The sequence below is a fragment of the Macaca fascicularis genome, chromosome 2, assembly GCF_037993035.2.
Source record: "Macaca fascicularis isolate 582-1 chromosome 2, T2T-MFA8v1.1".
Lineage (NCBI taxonomy): Eukaryota > Metazoa > Chordata > Mammalia > Primates > Cercopithecidae > Macaca > Macaca fascicularis.
Genome location: NC_088376.1, coordinates 58,007,969 through 58,033,930, shown reverse-complemented (window position 1 = coordinate 58,033,930; position 25,962 = coordinate 58,007,969). Strand labels below are relative to the sequence as shown.

The 25,962-nt window shown below is 38.7% G+C and overlaps 1 protein-coding gene across 14 annotated transcripts in view; it reads right to left on the bottom strand.

The window, feature by feature from the left end:
* Positions 1 to 25,962, bottom strand: part of MME (membrane metalloendopeptidase) — a 105,123-nt gene that overhangs the window by 78,742 nt on the left and 419 nt on the right. The window contains exons 1-5 of one of the 14 annotated variants that reach the window (XM_065540095.2): positions 11,786 to 12,000; positions 11,171 to 11,268; positions 10,082 to 10,128; positions 7,839 to 8,008; positions 7,075 to 7,110 (exon numbers count right to left, since the gene is read on the bottom strand). In XM_065540095.2, the coding sequence (XP_065396167.1) occupies positions 7,075 to 7,110; positions 7,839 to 7,998 (196 nt within the window). In that variant the 5' untranslated portion in view covers positions 7,999 to 8,008; positions 10,082 to 10,128; positions 11,171 to 11,268; positions 11,786 to 12,000. Of the gene's footprint in view, positions 1 to 7,074; positions 7,111 to 7,838; positions 8,009 to 10,081; positions 10,129 to 11,170; positions 11,269 to 11,632; positions 12,001 to 12,092; positions 12,557 to 25,962 lie in introns of those variants that run through there. The other 13 variants (XM_005546161.5, XM_065540096.2, XM_045386749.3 and 10 more) reach the window with 13 other exon arrangements.

Here is a 25,962-nt window from a genome sequence, read left to right as displayed (position 1 = left end):
CTTTACAGGTAGATAATTTCCGTAGCTATAAAATAAATCTTTGGAGTACCACCTAGCTTACCAGGCATTGCTAATTTTCTTTCCCTTCAACTGCTTAATTCAACTAATGTATGTTTTCAATTTCTTGACCATTCATTAAAAAATGATGATGTACTACTTCCTTAAAATTTCCCTGGAGAGTAAAAAACACATGTTATACATTTGTATATTTATCATATAATTGATTCCCTTTCTTGGAAAGGATTTGATTGAAAGATGCTAATTTTGACTGGATAAATGTAAGGTAATATCCCTATACCATTTTCACGAGAATTGTGCCAGGGAGGCCACCCAAAACAAATTGTCACATGCCACATTTAAATTAACAAAGGTGTGCTTCAGTGGTCTTCATACTAAGATGTCTGCTGCTTTCTTATTCCACGAAGGATTTTTTTCAAACTTAATCACATAGTAGCCTCATTTCCTACACTAAAAGGCTGCTACAGGGCCAGCAGCCCCCATGAGTTAGCCATCAGTCCTTCCTGTATTTACCTAATTGTGCTGTTTTTCTTCATGGAGGTTTCAAGGTGTTAATAGGCAAGAAGGCAGAGATGCTTTGTTGCAGCCAGGAAAGGCCAGCTGTTGCCAAGATACATCACCTAGGGCATCACCATGATGTGGCCCTTGCAGACATTTGCAAGTTTCATTTCAGTTCAAAGGTCATAGCTCAAAGCACACAAATCTGATCATTAAATCATCCAATTTCCAGAGCCTCTGAATATATTGCCTTACATGACAACATGCCTGTAATTCCAGCACTTTGGGAGGCCAAGGCGGGTGGATCACTTGAGGTCAGGAGTTCAAGACCAGCCTGGCCAACATGGTGAAACCCCATCTCTACTAAAAAATCAAAAATCCGGGCATGGTGGCACGCGCCTGTAATCCCAGAGGGAGGAGAATTGCTTGAACCCGGGAGGCAAAGGTTGCAGCAAGCCAAGATTGCACCACTGCACTCCAGCCTGGACGACAAAGCAAGACTCCAAAAGAAAAAAAAAAAAGACAACAGAGATTTGAGGGGTCCGCAAAAGCATATGTTAGAAGCGTGGTCCTAAATTATCCAGAGACCAGAGTAGCCAAGTTAAGATGTGATCGATACAGTTTACTAGAGAGAGTGGGACCACCTCCACCTGTGTAGTCATGCAGGTTGTACACTGCACATTTGTCGATGGCAGCCTTGACAGACAGGCTTGTGGAACATGAAGACCTGGATGAAACACCTCTCAGAACTGTCCACTCCTTTTATTTTAATTCTGCACGTATCAAGAAAATTTTTGATGATTATTTAATTATTAATACAAGGAGAGGTGGCATTCTGTTACTTGAAAGATATTTTCAGTATGGTGAGATAATGCACAGCAGTCCCCCTCTTATCCTCTGAGGATCCCCAAGACCTCAGTGGATGCCTGACACTGGACTGAACCAGTACTGAACCCTATATATGGTATATTTTTTTCTATATACATACCTATGATATAGTTGAATTTATAAATTAGACATAGAGATTAATAGCAATAATTAATAAAAAATAGAACAATTATGACACTATTCCAGCATCACTATTCTTATGGTTTGGGGTCATTAAGTAAAATAGGGTTACTTGAACACAAACACTATCATCTTGCAACAGTTGATATGATAATAATGGAGAAGGCTCCTTCATGACTTTCATCACACTACTCAGAATGGTGCGTGATTTAAGACATATGAGTTGTCTGTTTCTGGAATTTTCTATTTAATATATTGGACAGTAGTTGACCTTGGGTAACTGAAACCATGGAAAGTGAAACCACAGATAAGGGGGAGACTACTGTACGCACATGCTGATTTAATGATCAGATTTGTGTGCTTTGAGCTATGACCTTTGAACTGAAATGAAACTTGCAAATGTCTGCAAGGGCCACATCATGGTGATGCCCTAGGTGATGTATCTTGGCAACAGTTGGCCTTTCCTGGCTGCAACAAAGCATCTCTGCCTTCTTGCCTATTAACACCTTGAAACCTCCATGAAGAAAAACAGCACAATTAGGTAAATACAGGAAGGACTGATGACTAACTCATGGGGGCTGCTGGCCCTGTAGCAGCCTTTTAGTGTAGGAATGAGGCTACTATGTGATTAAGTTTGACATTGGATGTGAATATTTTTGAAAGGCCATTATCCTGCCTACCATTAAGAGGGAAGCATTGATAACATCTTGAGACCATTTAAACCAGGGATACCCAGTCACAAGTGACTGTGCTGCCTGCAGGGAACATTTAGTAATGGCTAGAGACATTTTTTGGTTGTCACAACTAGGAGAGGACTGCTACTGGACATCTAGTTGGTAGAGGCCAGGGATGCTGCTAAATATCCTATAATACACAGAATAACACCCACAACAAAGAATAATTCCAGCACAAAAATATCAATAGTGAGTTGAGAAACCCTGATTTAAAGCATAAGATTCCTTGAAAGCTGAGTTAGGAAGGTTACAATACAATGGAAGTCAGTTTCAGGATTTAGATTTGTATGGAAAAGTCTGCAAAATCACATACAAGTTCTATAACTCTAAGTTTTTGACAACCTTATAGGGTAAATAAGTGATGAATAATACTTTGAAGTATTTTGATCTCCGCCTTAAGATGTTATTTCTTAAATGGTATTTGTTTTACTTTAGGTCTGGTGTAATCTTTTATACTGAAGCATTACACATATAGGGAAGTTAATTTAAAGTATACATAAACATCATTTTATGTACATCATAAATATTTAAATCCTAGATGCTCAGATTTATAATACGTAACACCAAACAGATTTGAATCAGCCTTCTGCAATATTTTACTTCTGTCTTGGTACGGCTTGACTTCTATTCCTTGACTTCAAAGGATCAAAGAGAAAAGTCCATTTGCTGTGACATTCCTTTCCACTGGGAGAAAGGTTCAAGTTGGGGCCATCTTTCACATAATGTAAGCACCCTGAGTGTCAATACTTCGTTTTCCCATTCTCAAGAATTTCTGAGCTCAGGTTTGAACCCCCTACTCTCTTAAAGTGACCTATAGACTTGCTGGTAAGATATTTTATATTTTTTTCAACATCTCTCTTTTCATATTTCTTTCTTTTTTTTTTTTTTTTTCAAATGGAGTTTCACTCTTGTTGCCCAGGCTATGGTGCAATGGTGCTATCTTGGCTCACTGCAACCTCTGTCTCCCGGGTTCAAGTGATTCTCCTGCCTCAGCCTCCTGAATAGCTTTGGTTACAGGCATGTACCACCACAGCCGGCTAATTTTGTATTTTTAGTAGAGATGGGATTTCTCCATGTTGGTCAGGCTGGTCTTGAACTCCCAACCTCAGGTGATCTGCCCGCCTCAGCCTCCCAAAGTGCTGGGATTACAGGCGTGAGCCATCGTGCCCAGCCTTCTCTTTTCTTATTTCTTTTTCTTTCCATCTATTCTACTCTTTTTTTGTTTTTGTTTTTGTTTTGAGGCGGAGTCTTGCTCTGTCGCCCAGGCTGGAGTGCAGTGGCGCGATCTCGGCTCACTGCAAGCTCCGCCTCCCGGGTTCCCGCCATTCTCCTGCCTCAGCCTCCCGAGTAGCTGGGACTACAGGCGCCGCCACCACGCCCGGCTAACTTTTTTTGTATTTTTAGTAGAGACGGGGTTTCATTGTGTTAGCCAGGATGGTCTCCATCTCCTGACCTCGTGATCTGCCCATCTCGGCCTCCCAAAGTGCTGGGATTACAGGCTTGAGCCACCGCGCCCGGCCTATTCTACTCTTGTCATTCTTCTTCAATACTTGCTTTTGTCCAAGATTTCCTCTAGGGTTTTCCTAATTTGCAACGACTTCTAAAAGAAATAGTTGTATTTTTCTGTGGCAGAAAAGATTTCCTAACCAGCAGAAGACTCTGTGTGTGTGTGTGTGTGTGTGTGTGTGTGTGTGTGTGTGTTTGAGTATGAAGAGTGTATCCATGAGGGTGTGTGTCATCTTATTCATTGTCCTAGGAAGAACAGTAACTACCAGTGTGAACAAGTATTCTAATGGCTTGTGAACCAACAGAGCAGAATGAAGAAAAATACACAGCTATACAGCAACCTTGTTTCCCACTGAAGTTATTTCTATTGTTTACATTTCTCTGCCAAAATACATTCTGCAAGGTATTATATATTTGGTTTGATTTCTAAGCTGCAATTAAAGGATACAGGTTAAATACATTTTAGTGAGTTGAGACTTGCCAAACACTATTTAAAAACCATATCTCTAAACATTAAGTCACATTTAAGATTCCAGATTCTGAATGTCACATTGCTCCTTGGGAAGAAAAACCTGCCTAGATCTCTGAGGCAAAATCAGTTGTCGTTTATAAAAACATGCCTACCTAGTCAAAAAATCCAGTTTCTTCGAAAATAAAATTCAAGGAAAAGAAGAGAAAAAAGAAAAATAGTGAGAGAAGAGAGCTATAGATTAAGATACCAAAGAGACAGACATGTCAAGTGTATTGCAGACAGACGAATTAATCCTCAGTAGTCAATATGTAAGTGGAAGTTTCCCAAAACAGGACAGCCTGAGCATGTAATAGGGTAGCTGGTAGAGAGAGGAAGCATAGGAGGATCCGGGGAGGAAGTAAATGTTAACTTTGACAACTTGGACACATGCTGACTTTCGCACATGGCCACGGAGATCCCCCAGCCAAAGTACCTGTGCAGTCATTTCCCTGGGGAATAAAGAAACTTTATTTTTGAGAAAAACGTACCATGTTGAGGAGCAAATGGCTAACATCTAAATCAACTTTCCCTCACACTCCCCACATCACATCTCAGGGCGTCTGACCATTGCACTTGTGACCCAGAGCAAATAAAAACATCAAAAAACAATACAAAAAAAAAAAAAAAAAAGCAAAGAGCATAGATTCAGGACATTAGACTATAACCTAGAATTGCCAGATATTTTCCCGTCATTCTTTTGCAAAATTCAGTGAATAACAAAAAATCATGTAAAGAATATCCAAGGCTGGGTGCAGTGGCTCATGCCTGTAATCCCAGCACTTTGGGAAGACAAGTAGGAGGATTGCTTGATCTCAGGAGTTCAAAACCAAGCCTGGGCAACATAGAGAGACCCTGTCTCTACAAAAAAACTTAAAAAAAAAAAAAACAAAAAAAAACGTAGCCAGGAATGGTGGCAGGTGCCTATAGTCCCGGCTACTCAGGAGGCTCAGGTGGGAGGATGCCTTGAGCCCAGGAGATCAAAGTTACAGTGAGCTGTGATCACACCACTACACTCCAGCCTGGGTGACAGAGCAAGACCCTACCTCAAAAAATACATACATACATACATACATACATACATACATACATACAAACATACATAAATAAAATTTTAAAAAAATCCAGCAGAAAATGGTTCAAATTATTTGGGGCAGTTTATTTATCTCTTATAAGACACTTAGATGTTAGAAAGGAGGTTTAGAATCTCTTGTTAAAGGCCACAAACATCATGTTCATATCCCAGGGTGCTGCCCTCAGCTACCACCTTCCTTCTTCTTGATGAAAGAAGAAATACTTTCATTTTCACCACACTCTAATTGCTGGGATTTATATAGCTCCATACACTTCTCTGTTTTCTGCTCTGACTTATTTTTCTTCTCTTCTAATCACTGATATTGTCTTAAGTTTAGCCCTTGAACCTCTTCTCTTCTATTGAGAACTCAAATACTCCCAAGGCTTCCACTATCACTCTTAAACTGACAGATCCCAAATTCATATTCCAAATTCTTGAACCTCACCTCTACCTTCCTGCTGTCTATTCTCATGGGGCTGTTACCCATGGCTTAGACCAAACACATCCACATCCACCTCATAACTTCTCTCTTTCTGTGTGGGCTGCCACCATTCTCTTCAGTCCCTTGGGTTTTAAAACTTGGCATCATTCTCAACTCATTCATTTTATTTAGCAAGTCAGTTCTATTAAGTCACCCAATTCTCCCTCTGTATTATCTCAATAGCACTCTTATCTCACCACAGGCCAACCTCTTTAGCTTACACTTGGAGTACAGACGCAGCCCCCACCTGCCTGCCCTCCTTTTCACTCAATCCATCCAACCTCACATTCCCGGAATCATCGTTCACCTTTGGCCTGGTCACTCCTCTGTTCAAAAATATCTGTTTCTCCTGTATTACAATATGAAGGCTAAACATGGATTTTCAAGGTTCTCCACAATGTGCCCTTCTATCAAGCGTACATTTTTACTACTTCTCAATAACATAGTTTATTTCTGTTGTGTTTGGAATTCCCTCTTCTGCACTGCCACATCTAAATTCCAGCCCTACTTCAAGGTTCTTCCCAAATTTAAGGCTGGCTGCAGTGGCTCATGCCTGTAATCCCAGCATTTTGGGAGGCCGAGGCAGGCAGATCACCTGAGGTCAGGAGTTCGAGACCAGCCTGACCAATATGGTGAAACCCCGTCTCTACTAAAAATACAAAAATTAGCCAGGCGTGGTGGTGGGCACCTGTAGTCCCAGCTACTCGGGAGGCTGAAGCAGGAGAATCCCTTGAACCTGGCAGGCAGAGGTTGCAGTGAGCTGAGATCACATCACTGCACTCCAGCCTGGGCGACAGAGTGAGACCCTGTCTAAAAAAAAAAGAAGTTTCTTCCCAAATTTTAACTTCTCCATCTAGATTTACATGCTACATCTCACTCCCTTCTTCTCACCCACCTAGTGAGGTGCATTGAGAAATTTAACACAATGATACAATGCTTACCATTTCATATGTGCTCATTTTCTTTCTTCAACTGCATGGCAAGCTCCATACAAATAGAGAAATAGTTTTCTATTGCCCTGCTATATACAGCCCAGGGCTGCCAATAGTAACATATTTTTCACAGTAGACAAGTTAATTAATCTATTACTTAAATATAATTTTATTTCCCTTGATTATAGAGCCAGACACACAAATAATTGATCTATAATGAATAAAAGTGTAAACAAAGCAAACTAAGATTAGCATTTAATTTTCAATATTATACATCAGTTGTGTAACTATTACATGTAAAAACCATTTCTTACCTGATTTTATGCAATCTGATGACTTGCAAATACCATCTAGAAAAAGGAGAGAATATGCATAAATACTGGCAACGCACATTTTTAAATTTGTTTTTCTTTTGTTCTTTTAAAAACTGTCGATTAAATAAGCAATTTCTTAAAGCAAGAACTAAAAACTGAGCATTATATATCATTGCCAGTGGTTAGAAAAAATATAAGAAAATAAAATAGGTAAAATCTAAATTTAAAATTTTGATTATGAAGAAAAATGTGTTATTATATCTTCTCTACCAACTAAGCTCTAGGCCTATTACATTGAAATAATCAGTTGTTTTTGCTTGGTAATCATTTTTTTAACCATTAAAAATCAATCTTTTTTAATCCTAGTTTTGAAAAACTTCCAAGACTCAAATTAAATTTGTTAAATTCCTGTGAAGCCCTTTAGAATTTCAATGACACAACAAAAACTGACTAATGACTATTACTAAAGCTGGCCATAAAATTGTGTATATTTTAATCAAATAAAACCATATTTGAGATTCCTCATAAGTAAGCATGAGCACACTAAATATACTTGCAATTAATAACTTAGCTCAAACATAAAAGGCACTGTACTTCAAAGTTAATTGTTTTGACATACGGATGTTACATTTTTTAAATGAATCTCTTTGTCAGTCTTTAAGTGCCTCTATCCCTAACACATTTGTTAGATAGACAGTAAAAGCATGGAGGAAGATTTCCTTCTCTTTTGCATTTATGGATGCACAGGTGTGGGAGTAACTCACCATCGTAGGTTGCATAGAGCGCGATCATTGTCACAGCTATGATGGTGAGGAGCAGGACAAGGACCGAGAGGCTGATCTCTAGCGGAGTCCATCGCTGTTTCTTCTTTGGCTTTGGAGTGTTGATATCAGTTATATCCATCTGACTTTCTGATCTGCCCATCACCTAAAATCTGCAAAAAATGAAAATGCTAATGATAAAAAAGAAAATGTCCAAATGCGTAATGTGACTGGATAAAAGTAAAAGGTTCAGTCATTTTAAAATAGAAATATGTTTTTGCTGTTGAGAAGTCAAAATTTTGTTGCTGAATGCAAAGATTATAGAGTCAAATGAATTTGACAGGTCTCAGTCACAACTTTTTGTTTTTTGTTGCTGTTGTTTTGTTTTGTTTTGATGTATCACTGAAAATCTCAGCAAAATTAGACAGTAAGACTTGGTTAAATACTCAAGTAGGATTAATTCAGCAGTTTATAAGCATATAATTGCTATACCACCATTAAGAAAGTTTTAAACTTACCCTTTTGAACTCTGGACTAACATCAAAGTTAATTTTATATCTTGCTCCAGTGGCTTCCTTTATAAGCTCAAAAACCAATGACTAATACCTTGAGGTTTTGACTAAGCAATAATTTGAAATATTAATATAGATAAACACCAAAAGGAATGAACACATGAGGTAGTTTATTTTAGTCATAAAGACAACTTTTATTTTTACAGTTCAAAATTACTACTACTACTGATACTGGTATCTATTAACTGGTTAGACAACATTCTGAAAATGGACACTCACTGTACCAAAAGATACCTGAATATCCAGCTTAACCACACCCAATCCCATTTAAGAGGGGAGTAAAGGGGACAAGTAAACAAAATAATACAAAAAGTTACCAAGTTGATACTTGTAGTCCTGTGTAAAGCAGGGTATGCAAAAACATACCTGTATTCTTAAAATCTTTCACCTCAACTGGAGAAGTGTTAACAACTTTAAACCATAAAGTGGACACTGCCACAGAAGAGAATAAAGAATTGGGAAACTGGGGCACAGAGAAGTCAGACAACGTGTTTAAGACTACACAACTAGTCAATATTCTTTGGAAAGAACACACTCGGTCATTGTTCAAAATAAAGCTGTGTTATCATGCAGTAAAAGCTAATTTAGATCTTATTGTAGAAATTTAGGGGGAAAATTAAGGGGGTATAAGCCTAAATATTAAACTTTATCAGGGGCCTAGTGACAGTTTATCAGTCCGTCTCCAAGGATTAGAACACACAATTTCCATTTTGCTTCATGACTGTATAAAAGAACATCTTAAACTGACAGATTAGCTGTTTATAGCTCAATACAAACTGCTCTGAGAATTTGGTCCCTGGATGCAGGGACGGCTCAGAAATGCTCTTATAGTTAAAGATCTTTGTTGAATATGCACAATTCTCTAAGGGTGTGTTTTGTGGAAACTGACGCATAGGAGAAAGAAGAAACATATTTCACATTTGAAGTGTGGTGGGGAGACCCAGCAGAAAACTAGAAATTACCCTTCCCAGTGAATTATTCATAAGCGAACCACAACTAGACCTTAAGGTTCTGGATACAAAGTCTTAAGCATGCTGTCCCCTTGATTACATGAGGCTATAAGCAAGGACAGACTATCAAATAAAAATATTTTATTAGACAATGAAAACTGTGTCTGCTCAATAAAAGGGGAATGTAATGTATCTGAATGTTAAAATGTCTTACTTAATGGTTATGTAAGGCATGCTGGCTTAGTCTCACCACCCCTGGGGTTATGATATGGAATTGCATTGATTGTAGTCCTATTTTAATAGTGTATTGGTTGGGCAAAGAAAAGATGGGAACAAATTTAATAATACTTTGGACACCTTACAGAGAGGTAAACAATAATAAGTCTCCCAGTCTCCCCATGTTTCATGACTGTCCTAAAGAACATCTGAATATTAAGCACATTTGCTAAAGTATTTCCCTTTCCTGAATATTGTTCCCCCTGTATATTTCAGAAGGCAATGTAGAGAAATGTTTTATTGGTACAAAATGACGTTTTTTGTTGTTTGTGTTTTTAGTTCTTCCTTAGAAATGGCAGTCTGTGTCCCTGTAAAGTGAAGAGGTGAACCAGGGCAGCCTCAGGGCTAAATTACAGGTGCTCTGTGGCAACTCCATGCCTTGTGGTGTAGTAAAGCTAGTGGATAAGCATTTGTTTCTGTAAGTTACTTTCCCTTGGCTTCTCCTTACCTTTAAGACTGCGTACTGAAGCAGCTGGGCTCTTAATGGTTCAGCACCTAAGTTTGCAGAAACAGTTACAGAGAAATGAAGACAGTGAGAGAAGCTGCATCAAAACAATATGATCTTTGAATAATCTACAAGGTGTTCCTCCATCTCCCCCTCTTGTAAATGCTCTGTAAATTCTTAAAGGAAGTCTTTTGGTCTTAGTAGCGTTTTTCCAAAAGCATTGAGCGCAGGCAGAAATGATGCAAGTTTAATCTCCTAATTAACTTTGTCATTCATTTCCAGTTAATTCTGGAAGGTTCACTATTTTTCTTTAAGAAATCAGGGGACAGTATCTGGAATCTCACTGTGGAACATATGACTAACTCCCAGATACCTGAATATCCAACTTAACCGCACCCAATCCCATTTAAGAGAAGAGTAAGGGGGACAAGTGAACAAAAGAATTAAAAAAAAAACAACAACAAAGTTGATGCTTGTAGTCCCATATAAAGCAGGGTATGCAAAAGCATACCTGTATTCTTGAAATATTTCACTTCAACTGAAGATGTGTTAAATAAAAAGTTTAAGATAACAAGAACCTGCAAACTTCAGCTCGACATTACCAAGAGAATAAATTACTATTTTAAGTGTAAGCTGAATTTCAAAGCAATGTAAAGCAGCAATTCTTATACCAGTTGAGCATAAGCATAACTATATCAGATAGTCAAAGCAGGAAACCTGAATAACTGATTTGTTAAAAAGGAAATCTCATAGACTTACAGACTTAGACTTAGCTAAGCAATTTTCATCTTCATAGCACATTATAACATTAACTTATATCTGCAGGTTCCTGAAGCTGTGCTTTGCAATTACAGTTTGTATTATGGAAACTGAGGCACAGGAAGAAGGAGAAACAGTGTGCATATTTAGACTGTGTCTGCAGAAGCTGAGGACAGAGGTACTCAGGATAAATCATCTTCTTGTTTCCCAGACATTAATTAGGTGTTTCCCAGCCTGAAATACGGAGTTCTGGACACAAAGTGCCAACCATGTTACTCTCCTGGTTAGTGCTGCTCTACAACCAAAGACACAGCGTTAAGTCCAAGAAATTACCAATTTTTTAAAGTGCTGGAACCCACAAAAATGGCAGGGAATGAAGTTACACGCCTTCATACAGTCGATTTGCCGATAAGCAGTTTCCAATGCTGACGCTGCAAGTCAGGTACTAGTTTTCAGTTTAATAAAATTGTAATTCGAATCATATATGGGGGAGGAATCGACTTGATCAAGAGGCTAAAGAGGGATATTTGGTTGCAATTACCCTTATTTTGAAACAATACAAATAGATTGAAACCAGTTAAGTAAGAAGTCTTAAACTTTCATCTACAAAAGGACACCCCAACCCCGCACCGACCAACCCTTGTGAGATTTAAGCATAAATTATATAATAGGAAATCAGGTTAAAAGCAAGATGAAGAGGTGGGATAATGAAAAGATCTTCCGGTTAAGAAAAGTAAAAATAGAAAAGTGAGTTACAAATGAGAAAATCCGACAGAAACCATAATGAAAACAAACCTTGCTTTAAAAAAAAAAAAAAATCAGTGTCTGTACAGCAGAATGGCAAATTCCCAGCCCCCAAATCAGCCCCGGTGCAATCTGGTAGCGCGGATCTCGGTAACCAAACATAACTCCCCGAGGCAGAGGCCGCAGGGAACTATGGAAATGAACCTGAAGAGCCAACCTGACGTGACTTCCAGAGCCCTCCTCCAGGTCAACCTCCGGGCCCCTCTCCCTCCCCTCACTCTTCAGGTCCCAGTAGCGGCTCCTTCCCAGGGCACGCCTCCTCCACCGCCGCAGGGTCCTGGGCGCTCGGATCGCGCCGGACCTTCGCTGCGGACCCTGCTCAGCGCACCTCCCGGCAGCAGCTCCTCTGGGCTGGCTCTGCCCTCCCCGTGCCCGTCCCACGGGCTCCCAGCGCCCTGGGCGCTCGCGCCCTTTGGACCTTTCTCCCTCAGCTCGCTCTCCTGGGACTCACCAGTGGGATTCGGGAGAAGTTGGAGGCTGCTGAGCCGACACATCCCGACCAATGAGCGCGCGGGGCCGGGTGGCAGTGGCGGGCTGGGAGCCCAGCCGAGCGCCGCTCAGTCGGTGCATCCGCCCAAGGCGCGCGGGCTCCGGGGTGAGGCCGGACTAGGGGGAGGTTCCGGACCCGCCTCCTCCCGGGCCGGGGGGCGTCGAGGCACCTGGGCATCCCTCCTACCCGCACCCGCAGAGACTCACCGTGACCTCTCAGTAGATCCCGCGCCAGGAGTTAGGCGGCTGCTCCAGTCTGCGCTCGGTCAAGCTTCGCCACTTGCACATCTCCGCGCCCCGCGCGTCTCGGCGCTCTCACGGCCCCCCCGCCCCCCGCCACCCGCCCCCCCGCCTAGCCGCTGCAGGACCAGCGAGAGGAGCAGTTCCCTGGGTGACCTGAAGGTTTCCGCTAGGTCTCCCAAATCCAGTCACTTCATGTGAGGGGGCAGGGGAGACGGGGGGTGGGGGGCGGGCGGTGGCAATGAGAATGTCCTATCCTCCCCACCCCTCATCTCACCATTCCCAAAAGGGCTTTGCTAAACATTTTCGGAGTTGCTTAGCTTCGGGGCTTTCAAGAAAACAATACACTGGCTCTTTGGGATTCTCTAGTGCGGATGAGGGCTCCATCTCTCTCCTGTGGACCGGAGACTGTAATGCTTGGCTCTTCTCACGCTCTTCTTTCGCTCTCTTTCTCGCTCCCTTTCCTCCCTGAATCCAAGCTTCCTTCCTTCTTCACTTAAATTTCCTCCCTCCCTCCCTCCTTCGTTTTCTTTTTTCTTACTGTCCCTCCGCTTTTCCTTCTTTCTTTCCTTGCTCCTGCTTTCTCCACCTCGCTTCCCTCTTTCTTTCTTTTTCTTGGTCAGAGTACTCTGATGTCAAGATCTGTACTGAATCTCTCCGCTCCCACCTCCTGACTCCAGGGAATCTTGTAACGTGTGTACATCGGAGGTTGAGTGTGGGGAGTGAGAAAGAGAGAAAGAAACTAAAATGTGTCTGCTCTACCTACTGAAATCATCCATCATGCGCCTGGACCCTCATCAGTTTAATGCAGGCAAGCAGAGCACCCCTTTCACTCAAGACACAGCGATTCCTCCTCAAAGAGATAAATACAAACAAGGAAATAAATACTTTTGGCACAAAGGCAGTTTCTTTGTAAAAGCTACCTTTAGCAGCTATAATTAACAAGGAGCTCAGAGGAACTAAACTTCCTTTTTTTTTTTTTTTTTTTGCTTCTAGTATACAAGTACCTTTAATACTGATCCCTTTCCTCTTTTGAATCACATGTAATTACAGACACACACACACACACACACACACACACACACACTCACACTCCCCTGCGGAACTCATACTGAAGTAAAACTGGGTTTGCAATTATCTGTTTTTAATATCAAAATGATTTACTGCTTGAGAGGGTCCTCTTGTACTAAAACATTTTCCATCTTTTTCATAGGAGAGAAAGCTGAAAAGCAAGGAGAAAAGGTAGTTCATGCTAATAAGTGGAATACAATGGAGATACATTTCCCCAAAAAGCTAGCCAATCTTTAAATAATTTTATTAATATAGAGAAAAATGGAGTGTGTAGACCTAACAAGTGCTATTCACGACTATTTACGCTTTCTCTGTGCATCTTACAGACACTACTTAGACCTCACAACAATCCTGAAATATTGGTGTTTTCACTCCCACAAATAAGCATATGGAGCTTGACTAGCGCCCTGGAAAGCATCTCAACGGGAATTTATTCATTTACTTATTTTCCTACAGAGTCTGGCGCTGTCGCCCAGGCTGGAGTGCAGTGGTGTGATCTGGACCCACTGCAACCTCTGCCTCCTGGGTTCAAGCGATTCACCTGCCTCAGCCTCCTGAGCAGCTGGAAATACAGGCACGCACCACCACACCCAGCTTATTTTGTGTGTGTGTGTGTGTGTGTGTGTGTACTTTTAGTTTCGGGGTTTCTCCATGTTGGCCAGGCTGGTCTCGAACTCCTGGCCTCAAGTGATCCGCACACCTCGGTCTCCCAAAGTGCTGGAATTACGGGTGTTAGCTACCATGCCTGGCGGTGAGGACATTTTAAAGGAAAAAAAAAAAGGGCGGGGGGGAGGGGAGAGGATTTACTTAGAATGTATGACAAAAGAAAAAAAAATGCCTACTTAAAGTTATTTTTAGACTCTGACTTTCAGCTGATAGTCCACAGTATGGATTGTTAACTGTTTTCCCAGAACAAATCTTTTTTTCTTTTTCTCTTTTCTTTCTGTTTTGTTTTGTTTTGTTTTTAGATGAGAGTCTTACTGTGTTGCCCAGGCTAGTCTCTAACTCTGGGCTCAAGCAATCCTTCAGCCTCAGCCTCTTGAGTAGCTTGGATTACAGGCTTGTACTACCCACACCTGCCTTACAATATCTTGATTTCATTCAAGTTCATTAGAAACTTAGGGGTTTTTATTTTTGTTGTTGTTTGTTTGTTTTTAAATCAAGAATGCTAAATCTCCTCCCAGAAGTTTATGCAAGTTTGAGATAAAATTTTTAAGGGATCTAATAAAGAGTCTTCAAGTATTTACAGTAAGTAAATTTAGAAAACTGAGGCTTACTGAGTTGGTCCAAGATCACTCGGTTTGGCTACTTACAGGAATGGAGGAAAAGTAGTCCTCCTGGTGACCACACATAAGTTATTAAGAATGGAATGCATTGGTTCTAGCAATATGCAGAATAGATCCTTAAAAACCACCAGTGTGACACAAATGCTTGATGAAGTTTTTTTAAGTCCTTTCAAAATGCAATAGTGCCTTTTTATACGCACCATTGAGCCAGGAGGCAAGTAAAGGAAAACCTTAGAAGCCAAAAACAAAGGGAGCTGTCAGAGGCATTTGGACCAGAGCAACTTCATCTTGAATAGGGGCTAGGTAAAATAAGGCTGAGACCTGCTGGACTGAACTCCCAGGAGGTGAGACATTCTTAGTCATAGGATGAGATAGAAGGTTGGTTGGCACAAGATATAGGTCATAAAGACGGTGCTGATAAAACAGGATACTGTAAAGAAGTCAGTCAAAACCCACCAAAACCAAGATGGCCACGAAAGTGACCACTGGTGGTCCTTACTGCTCATTATTTGTGAATTATAATGTATTACCATGCTAAAAGACACTACCACCAGTGCCATGACCATTTACATATGCCATAGCAACATCCAGAAGTTAACCTACATAGTCTAAAAAGGGGAGGGGATCCTCAGTTCCAGGAAATCTCTGCCCCTTTCCCTGAAAACTCATGAATAATCTACCTCTTGTTTGGCACACAATGAAGAAATAACTGTAAGTATACTCAGTCAAGTGGCCTATGCTGCTGCTCTGCCTATAGAGTAGCCATTCTTTATTCCTTTACTTTCCTAATAAACTTGATTTCACTTTGCGGATTCATCCTGAATTCTTTCTTGCAAGAGGTCCAGGAACCCTCTTTTGGGGGATCAAGATGTCTTTCCTGTAACACAGACAAAAAAATCAAGAAGGATATGGATGTCCTGGTAGTATCTATCCATTTCAGGAGGCCTCACTGGACTTAAGTGACCGAGAGCTTTCACTTTAACAGAACTTGCAAGTGCCGAGGGACTTCATACAAAGCCTAGTTCAGAGTAAAGTGAAAAGGTGGGCTAACAAAAAATGAAACTCAGCCCCAACTCCCACTCCTCACCCCTACTCTCCCACAAGAAACATAAATATATTTGCTTTTTTCAGTCCTGATTCAGGCTGGTAAACTTACAACAAAAATTTTCTGTAAGAATTCATGATTCAGCTAGACTTCAGATGGATGCAGGGCTAGAATTTATACTAATTGTGTAGCCTGAGTATTTCCAAGTTAAAGATTTATGGTAAAGCAGTCCCAGCTAGACTGTTCGAAATAAAAACTGAAAAACTTACCACAACTGACTCTAACCAAAAGAACTTCTTGAGAATGAATTTATGAAGCAAAGTAATAGTTTATGGAAGATCTGATATGCGAGAAAGAATGATAAGCAAAGAATATAGTAACAACATAAATAAATCTAAGCAAACATTAACAAAAATTAAAAAATGGTGATAAAAAAGATCAACTAAAAAACCAGACAACAGGGGTGTGTAAGTTGGGAGAGTTTAATTACAATTAAAGCACTCGAAAGTCTTTACTCAATCAAGCCTGATGATGTGCACCTGTAGTCCTAGCTACTCAGGAGGCTGAGGCAGGAAAAGCACTTGAGCCCAAGTTTGAGACCAGCCTGAGCAACATAGTGAGACACTGGCTAAATAAATAAAATGAAGTCCTTACTTACATTGTTGGAAAGAAGGATAATGATATTGATTAATTGTATACTTTAGACTTCATTAGGTTAATTATGTATGTAAAAAGTACTAATATAACCACTAAAAAGATAAAAATATAGTGCATGAGGTCAAGTTTTGCAGAAAGAAAAAACAAAAGTAAACATAAGTCAATCTAAAGGAGGACAGAAAAAGAAAAAGCATTAGAGAAGAAAATATAGGAAGTATAACATAAAATGCTAGAAATAAATCAAAATATATTAATTGCAATGAATATAATTGAACCAAATTCTCCAGTTAGAAGACAGATTGGCATAAAACAAACAAATGAACAAAATCCAGCTGCTTCTGTTTGAAAGAGACACATCTAAAACATAAGGCTATAGAATAGTTGAAAGTAAAATAATGTAAAAAATACATCAAACAAATATAACTGAAGGATTGCTGGTATAGCAAGATTGTAATAAAACTAAAATTTTACCAAAAAAAGAGAGCAATCAATTCAGCAGGATGATAAAATTCTAAGCTTGATTACATTTAGTAGCATAAATTTTAAGTATATATTACAAAAATAATATAAGAATTAAAAGGGTAAAATCACCAATGTTACTGGGTGATTTTAATACACTTTTCTCAATATTTGATAAATCAAGTGCACAAATCAGTAAGGATATAGAAGATCTGGATAACAATATTAAAAGATAATCCAATAGAAATATATAGAATATTTCACTTAAGAATTGGAGACTATACATTTTTTAAGCACCTATGAAATATTTATAAACATTGATTATATGCCAAACTATTAAATAAGCTTCAGTGAATCTTGAAGACTTTTCATAAGACATTTTTGGACCTTAACATGATTAAATAAAAATAAAACCACATATACATCTAGAAATTGTTAAACAATGCACACAAACACCTTAAAATAACGCATAAATTGGCCAGGCGTGGTAGCTCATGCCTGTATTCCCAGCACTTTGGGAAGCCGAGGCGGGAGGATCACCTGAGGTCAGGAGTTTGAGACCAGCCTGGCCAACATGGAGAAACCACCCCCTCTACTAAAAATACAAAAATTTGATGGGTGTGGTGGCACGTGCCTGTAATCCTAGCTACTCGGGAGGCTGAGGCAGGAGAATCACTTGAACGAGGGAAGCAGAGATTGCAGTGAGCCGAGATCACACCACTGCACTCCAGCCTGGGTCACAGAGTACGACTCTGGAAAAAAAAAAAAAAAAGAAAGAAAGGAGGGAGGGAAGGAGGAAGGAAGGAAGGAAGGAAGGAAGGAAGGAAGGAAGGAAGGAAGGAAGGAAGGAAGGAAGGAAAGAGAAAGAAAGAAAACACACACACACATAAAGAGCAAGAGCAAATCATGATTGAAGTGAAGAGACCTATAACTGAATGCAATAAAAATATTTCTTAACAATATATGTCAATCGAGGTATCTATCAATAGCAGAAAATCTGTAGCCTTAAATAATTTTATTTTAGAGGGAAAAAGCTAAAATTTAATGAGGTGAGCATATAACTTGGAAAGTTAGAAAAAGAAAATAACAAATCCTAAGAAAGTGAACTGAATGCAGTAGTACATAAAAATGACCAAAGATAGCTTTCTTTTACTTTCAATATTAAAATTAAATATGAGTTCAATAGTAAGTATTGGGTTAGAAGGCCTGGATGGTGTAGTTGGAAAAAGAGAGAGAGAGAGAAGAAAAGGAAGGAGAGATGAAGGGAAGTGAATAGAAAAGAAGACAGAACTAATTAAATAATGGTAAATTATGTAGTGCGATTATCAATACTGGAAAATCAAAGTAATCTATAAAATTTTACTCATATTTATAAGAGAGTAATATGATTGCTGGATATAAGATGAATATTAAAAAATTAATTGCATTTTTACAAGAGAAACAAATGAGAAAACATAACCTTAGAAGACCCATCTACAGTCCTATAGGTAGACAGATAAACAGGCATTGATATAAATATATAGATATATCCTAAATGAGGGGTTGTAAAAAAAAAAGGGAAGAAAAGAATATGCAACAGAGACCTAAATCATCCTTAGAGCCTAAAATATTTATTATCTGGCTTGATACAGAGCAAGTTTCACTGCCTTTGTGCTAGCCAATGCTCAGAATCCTACTGAAAAGACAGCGAATAATTGGTTTTGCTCTTTACAAGGACACTGTTTTTTTTTTTTTTTTCCCTCTTTTGGCAGATTGTACAAATTCATACTCTTTTCTAAAATTATTGCCATTGTGTGTTATTATTATCCACTACTGTTGTTTAAAATATTCTATTTACAGCAAACTAATGTGAGGTACAAGGCTTAGTAGACTTTATGCACTGACTAGTGTCTAAATTGATATTCTTATTAGTGGTATATAAGAAGTCAGGTGAATAAGACTTGGTTTTATTTGGAGTTCTAGCTGGCATTTACTTATTAATTCATGAGACTGTGCATCTCCTGTGCTGTGGTCATTTCTATTTATTCTTCATTTTAATGTCTGTTTGTTCTTAAAAATGTAACATTATTTTTAGCTTTTAGGCTCTGAAAGGGGCCACTGACCACTGTTGGATTTGGCTGACTGGTTGTAGTTTGCAGATTCCTGGTCAGTGGATCCTCCAGAGATTATGTGATTCTATTGGGATATGCACCTTTGGTTGACTTTTCATTGACCAAGCTATTCCACAACTTGGAAAAAGTTGTCCTTGTTGGAAATAGATAGTGATGAAAATGGATTAGTTTAGCAATTTGTAGGAAACACAACAATACAAATGATTCTTTTTTTTTTTTTTTTTTTTGAGACGGAGTCTGGCTCTGTTGCCCGGGCTAGAGTGCAGTGGCCGGAGCTCAGCTCACTGCAAGCTCCGCCCCCCGGGTTTACGCCACTCTCCTGCCTCAGCCTCCCGAGTAGCTGGGACTACAGGCGCCCGCCGCCTCGCCCGGCTGATTTTTTGTATTTTTTAGTAGAGACGGGGTTTCACCGTGTTCGCCAGGATGGTCTCGATCTCCTGACCTAGTGATCCGCCCGTCTCGGCCTCCCAAAGTGCTGGGATTACAGGCTTGAGCCACCGCACCCGGCCATGATTCTTGTTAAAAATCATGAAAATGAACTTTTTCTGGGAGAGATCCTATTGATTTCCATGGAAACGATAACTCTAAACATTACATTTTATAGGCTAATAAAAGTTTTGATAGGCCAACATAGTTTTTAAAAAACTAAACTTTGGTAAACTTTCAGTAAACCATTTTAGAAAACATTTATATTATCAAGAATTGTTAAAGAAACACATGACTTACAGCCCAACAAATTTACCTTTAGGTGCACAGTCTCAGAAAAAAACCTGAAGATATGTGTAAGATTCTGTAGCAGTGTGGTCTATAATAATTTTCAAAAAAGTAGAAACAATACAAAAGTCCATTGATAAGAGAATGGATAGATAATGGTAATACATTCATAAAATAGAATACTACACAGAATACAAAATAACCAACTGCCCTAAACAAACCAACAAACCAACCAACCAAACAAACAAACCAACTGCAGCTAAACTACACAGAATACAAAATAACCAGTTGCAGCTAAACAAATGAGAAAAATAATGTTGAATGAAAAAGCAAGAAAACTCTGTGTAGACTATTAACAGATACAAAGAAAACAGAAGATGTAATGATTATGTAATCAGGGAATCCACAGTTTAGTGGGTAAGAAAAATGCAAACAAGCATTTACAGTAGATTTGCATGTGATAGAAAAGTGTTTACTCTTTTTGGCGTGGTGGAATTTTGTGCAATGGAGCAATAAGGTCGGAGTGTCCGTTATAATGCCTATGTTGCATTGATGGGAATGAGAGGATGGGAAAGGATGGAGGCAAGGAGATCTGTTAAAGGGCTTGGACAGTGATTCTTATGAGAGATGTTTTAAAAATAAATAAGTGATCTAAGGCAATTGGATAGATTTTTGAGGTAAATCCATAGGACTTAGCGACTTTTTCATATTGAAGGTAAAGAAGAAAGAATCCAGAATGACTACTATAGTATCAGGCAACTGGATAGATCTGCCACTTCACTGAGATAGGGAACATCTGATAGTGGTGGTGGTGAGTTGTGGCTAGGATGATGGACATCATGTTGAAATTGTAGCATTACTGTCATACAGTGGGATATTTGCTGCTCCTGACAATTTGGTAAAACATCTAAATATTTGTTACATGCCAAATGCAATAATTAATTGTGATGGTGGGACAAATACGACTCAGAAATATTATACCTTCAAATTTCATTCAAGAAAAAATACCCTATGATTACCAAACGATTATTTGAAAACAGTCACTCACTAAGCAGTTTTTCAAATGACTATAGCTGAGTGACTGAAAATTAAATTTCCAAACATGGAATTGGGCCTATTCCCTCTCTAAACTGTTCCATGTGCTGATGCAGTGGGGCATGAAAGTCCCTCCCAGACATGCTGCACATGCCACACGTATGATGTGACTAAGCTCGGTTACAGAGATATGCTCATCCCCTCATGTCTCCAAGATGATTATGTGTTTCATCCCAGCAACACACTAAAATTCCTTTACTGGCAATACATAGAGAAAGGGGAAAGTAGGGTAGTTTCACAGCACAACTTGTGTGGACACTTTGCATTCACAAACCTGGAACCAATTCTGACCTGGAGGGAGGGCTGATTTTGAGCCTTTGGTTTACCTATCACCACATACCAAGAACATGTGCATATGATTCATTCACATTAGACCTCTCTGATGCATTTCCTGTGGACAGCTGTGGCCCTGACTCTGGGGGCGAGAGCAGGGTATTGAATACTACACAGCAGCAGCCACAGGAATAAACCCAAACACCCCAGATTTTTCTCAGGGGGACAGCTGTCCAATTTTGGCATGATTAACCTTTAAATCTCTGGTTCTTTCTGACTCTGATGTTTGGCAGAGGTGCTGATTCCAAATAATCAAAACTAGGACAAGCAAGAAGAAGAAATGCGTCTTCTAAGCAACTCCTGAGTGGGAAAGTTTGTGTCTTAACTTGAAATAATCATATTCCAAATGTAATCAATTCCCAACTTCTCTTGAATCCATAATGCTTCCAGGAAAAGTGCCAGGTGAAACAGAAATATCTAAATGTTAGACTTTTATGTTCCGTGCTTTATTTATTTATGCTTTATACCACACCAATCCTTTTGCAAAGATAAAGTTTATCTTGAACCCCATTATTCTTAATCTTTTTTATCAGCTGGTCATTCCTACCACAAGGATTCTTACCAATTCAGATTATTGCATTTACCTAGATCCTTTAAGTCCAAGCAAAAAGAACACTTTTAAAAACTCATCCTGATCTGTTTATGCAGATGTATGTACATAGTGGCTTCTGTTGTATGCTTTCATTACAATGTTTAAAATATCTCAATGCCAAGTCCTAAAGAAACGAACTGCTCCTTGTTACAAGATGCTTTTAGTGTAAGAAATCTTTTCAATTATAATGATTTAGGATGTTATTTCACAAAAGCGTATTCAATGCATATTAATGCACTGCAAATTTTAAAACTAGGCCAGAAAAATTAAAGAAATAAAAGCATTAAGAGGGCCCATTTGACTAGTACAATGTTGTATATAATTGAAAAATAGCTCCAAAAACATTAAACAATGTGATTGTTTTGCTTTTGTCTCTATCACACTAACTGTATTCTTACAGGAGAGTTGTTGTCTGTTTGCCTTGTCCACCTGCCTTATCTAGTGGTTATTGGTAGAGGCAGCAGTTCCATTCCAAAGGGAAAACAATCTCTTCCTGTTCCCTGTGGTTATGCCCATTTCCTGTTGCTTCTGGAGCTGGGTAGGGGGGTAGTTCTCAATAAGGTCCTTCTGCTGACGTCAACCGACATCACAGGGACAAGGGTGAGGGAGTCACATTCTTGTTGAGTACTAGGGTATTAAAATAGCTGAAGGTAATGGAGCCTATTCCTAGTTCATTAATTTAATGGTATTGCTTTTTACCCATTTGAAACCCAGTGAGTTTCTTCCTGCTAAGGAATTCAGAGTGATATTAATTTATCCAGTCACTATTTAAATAGGTATTAATAACAGTAAGGAGGATTCTCCATAAAGTACAATGTTTCTCTTCCTGTAATATCACCAATAAATTGCTAAGGCCCAATTTCATATTATAGCAAGGAATGATATGAATAATAATATTTGAAGTTGTCTCAGAGAAAAAGGGCCAGGTTAGTGCTGTTCAATTACTGGTACGTTCATCTTCCCTCGAAGTCATTCACTTGTGAGCTCAGTCATTCTGGGCCTTAACAAACCTCTCTTAACTCTGAGTTGCCCCAAGCTGATCATTTCTTTCATCCTTCTCACTGAAAGCATCTTTAATTTTCTCCATTATTTCTAGCCTGATGACATTTCTTAATCTTTAATACATCTATTTCTTGAACTTTCAGTTCTTCTAGCTTCTACAACATTGTGCAGGTCTCTCCCTCCTCTTTGTCCTCCATCTGCCTACTAAATAAAGCATCTTTTCTTGTCCTTTCATCTCTCTCTTTCTAGGAATTCTTGCTTGACTGTTTTTATGCATATCATTATTTCAACTCTGATCTCATGGCAGACAGCTCCCAAACCTACAACAATTAGTCCAACGTATTCCCCACTTTTCCTTTCATTTGTAGAATACTTCACAAACCCATGCTCTCATGAACTTATATACTTTACAGGCTCAGCCTTGTTCCAGTTCATCTAGGCTTGACACATCCCAGTGGCCTTTGATGAGTCCTTTATTACTCCCCAACAAACAATGAATTTACAAATGTCAGCGTTTTGATCTCCACAGGATCTCCTGAATCCTTTTCCCTACATTTTATTTCCAAAGCCAACATTAGCCAGCAGAAATTCTATTCTCTTATTTTTCCTGGATTATTATACTCACATTTTGAACATTATCCTTAGAAAGACACTATTTCATCTTTTCTTTATCTCAATTCATTGTTCACGTTATTTCCTGGTCAATTAAATAGAAACTCAGAATATTTTACTCACTCAGATGTTCAGAAACTGCAAAATTCTGTATTTTCAGATTTTATGCCGGCTAAGCCTAATTTAATAAAACTTGTGCTACTTTACATGTGCTAAGCCTGTTAGAATGGGAAATGTAGTTAAAAGTATAGAAACAAAAAAAAAAAAGTGGCTGATACCGTAACACCAGTGACACCGTGTCAGACCAGCCTAAAATATTCAAGTTTTGGGAGGAATTATTTTGGCTTCAACAGTTATTAATGCATAATTGACATAACAATAAACTGCACATATTTAAGTGTATAATTTAATAAAATGTGACATTTATTATGCATACGCCTACGAAAGAGTCATCCCATTGAGATAATAAATTTATCCATCACCTTCCAAAAGTAACTTTTGTGCCTTGGTAATCTCTCTCTGCTGTCCTTCCCTACCTATCTCTTATTCTCAGGCAACCATTGATTGCCTCTCTGTTAGTATACCATTTGTATACTAGTTTGCATTTTCTAGAATTTTATATAGATGTAATTACACAGTATATACTATTTTTTGCCTTTTTACATTCAGCATAATTATGCTGATATTCATTCATGTAGTAGCAGTAGTTCATTCTTTTTTATTATTGAATAGTATTCCATTGAATGGATATACCTTAGTTTATCAATTCACTTGTTGATAGAAATTTGTATAATTTATAGCTTGGGGCCATTACAAATAAAGTTGCTACGTAAATTCATTTTTAAATCTTTATAGGAACATATGCTTTCACTTTTCCTAGGTAAATATCTAGGAGTGCAATAGCTGAATCATATGACAGTAAAGTTTAACTGTTTAACAGACTGCCAAACTATTTTCCAAAGCGGTTGTAGCATTTTTCACACCAGTACTGTATAAGCATTCCATTTGCCCCACATTCTTGTTAACACTTGGTACAGTCAATCTTTTTAGTTTTAGCCATTATAATTGGTGTATGATAGTGTATCGTGGTTTTAATTTGCATTTCCTTAATGACTAATGATGTCAAGTATCTTTTCATCTATTTGTTATCCATATATCTTGTTTGGTGAGTGTTTGAAAAGTATTTTAAAAGGAAAATAAGGGCCAGGCGCTGTGGCTCACGCCTGTAATCCCAGCACTTTGGGAGGCCGAGGTGGGCAGATCATGAAGTCAGGAGTTCAAGACCACCTGTTATCTCAACACTTTGGGAGGCCGAGGTGGGCAGATCACGAGGTCAGGAGTTCAAGACCAGCCTGACCAACACGGTGAAACCCCGTCTCAACTAAAAATACAAAAATTAGCCAGACATGGTGGCACGCACCTGTAATTCCAGCTACTCGGGAGGCTGAGGCAGGAGAATTGCTTGAACCTAGGAGGAGGAGGTTGCAGTGAGCCAAGATCATACCATTGCACTCCAGACAGAGTAAGAATCAGTCTCAAAAAAAAAAAAAAAAAAAAAAAAGGAAAATAAATTGCAAAAGCTAACTCTGTTATATAAATTTTTAAAACATACAAAAGTCTCTCTATTTTATCTTTGAATGAGAGGTTTTTTTTTTTTTTTTTCAAATTGCCCATGTTTTCTTCCAAATAATTGTTGGAATAATAACTACAAATAAAGTCTCTGGGAGAATCATTTGCAAGCACAAGGAAAGCATAGCTTTCTTCAACATTATCTACATCCAGAAAATGCATTATATGAATCCAGCCTAAATATTCTGCCTTATTACTCATGGTTCCTCTATAGTCTCTAAATAAGTGAGTTCTAAAACATGCTATGAGTTCTAATGGTAGTAGGTGAGATGGTTGTAGGGGTATACAGAGTTATTATATAAGGATAAATCTCACTGTAAGAATGGTATTCTATTTTGACTTCTCTTTAGATTCATTTTCTTATGTAAAGAAAAAAGTCTCAACTTGGAAATTATGTTTGTGTAACATCTCTGTGATAATAGTTGATCACTTTTCTCAACAGAGAGCAGTCCTTAGTCTCAAGTCTTCAGCAGTTGAGAGTACTAAGCTAGGATTTTTTGTTTGCATTTTTTCATTGTATTTACTTTTTTAGTAAGTGACATAGATCTTCAATCAGTCAGCCAGTGATAGCGAATAAAAGGTCATTACACCATGTATTTTAGTTAAAGGAAATGAGTTAATTGATAGAAAACATATTAGATAAGTAATATTCTATTGATATTCAGATTCATCAAAAGTTGTTACCGTAATATACAAATGACTCAATTTGGGGAAAAATTATTTAATGTTTAGCCCAATTATTTTCAAACTATACTTACTCCATGGAAAACTAGGGTTTACTAGGAGGTGCCTTCACCATTGGGTTGAGGAGATGGCAATGAGCAGGCAAGGAGAGAGTGAGCAAACAAGTTTAGGAAACCAGCCCTGGAATCAACTAGAGCAACTCATTACTTATTTATGGAAAACAGGAAACTTCAAAAAAAAAAAAAAAAAAGAGGACAATAATCATGCATATTCACATGTATGATTATTTCCTTTTACTGTAT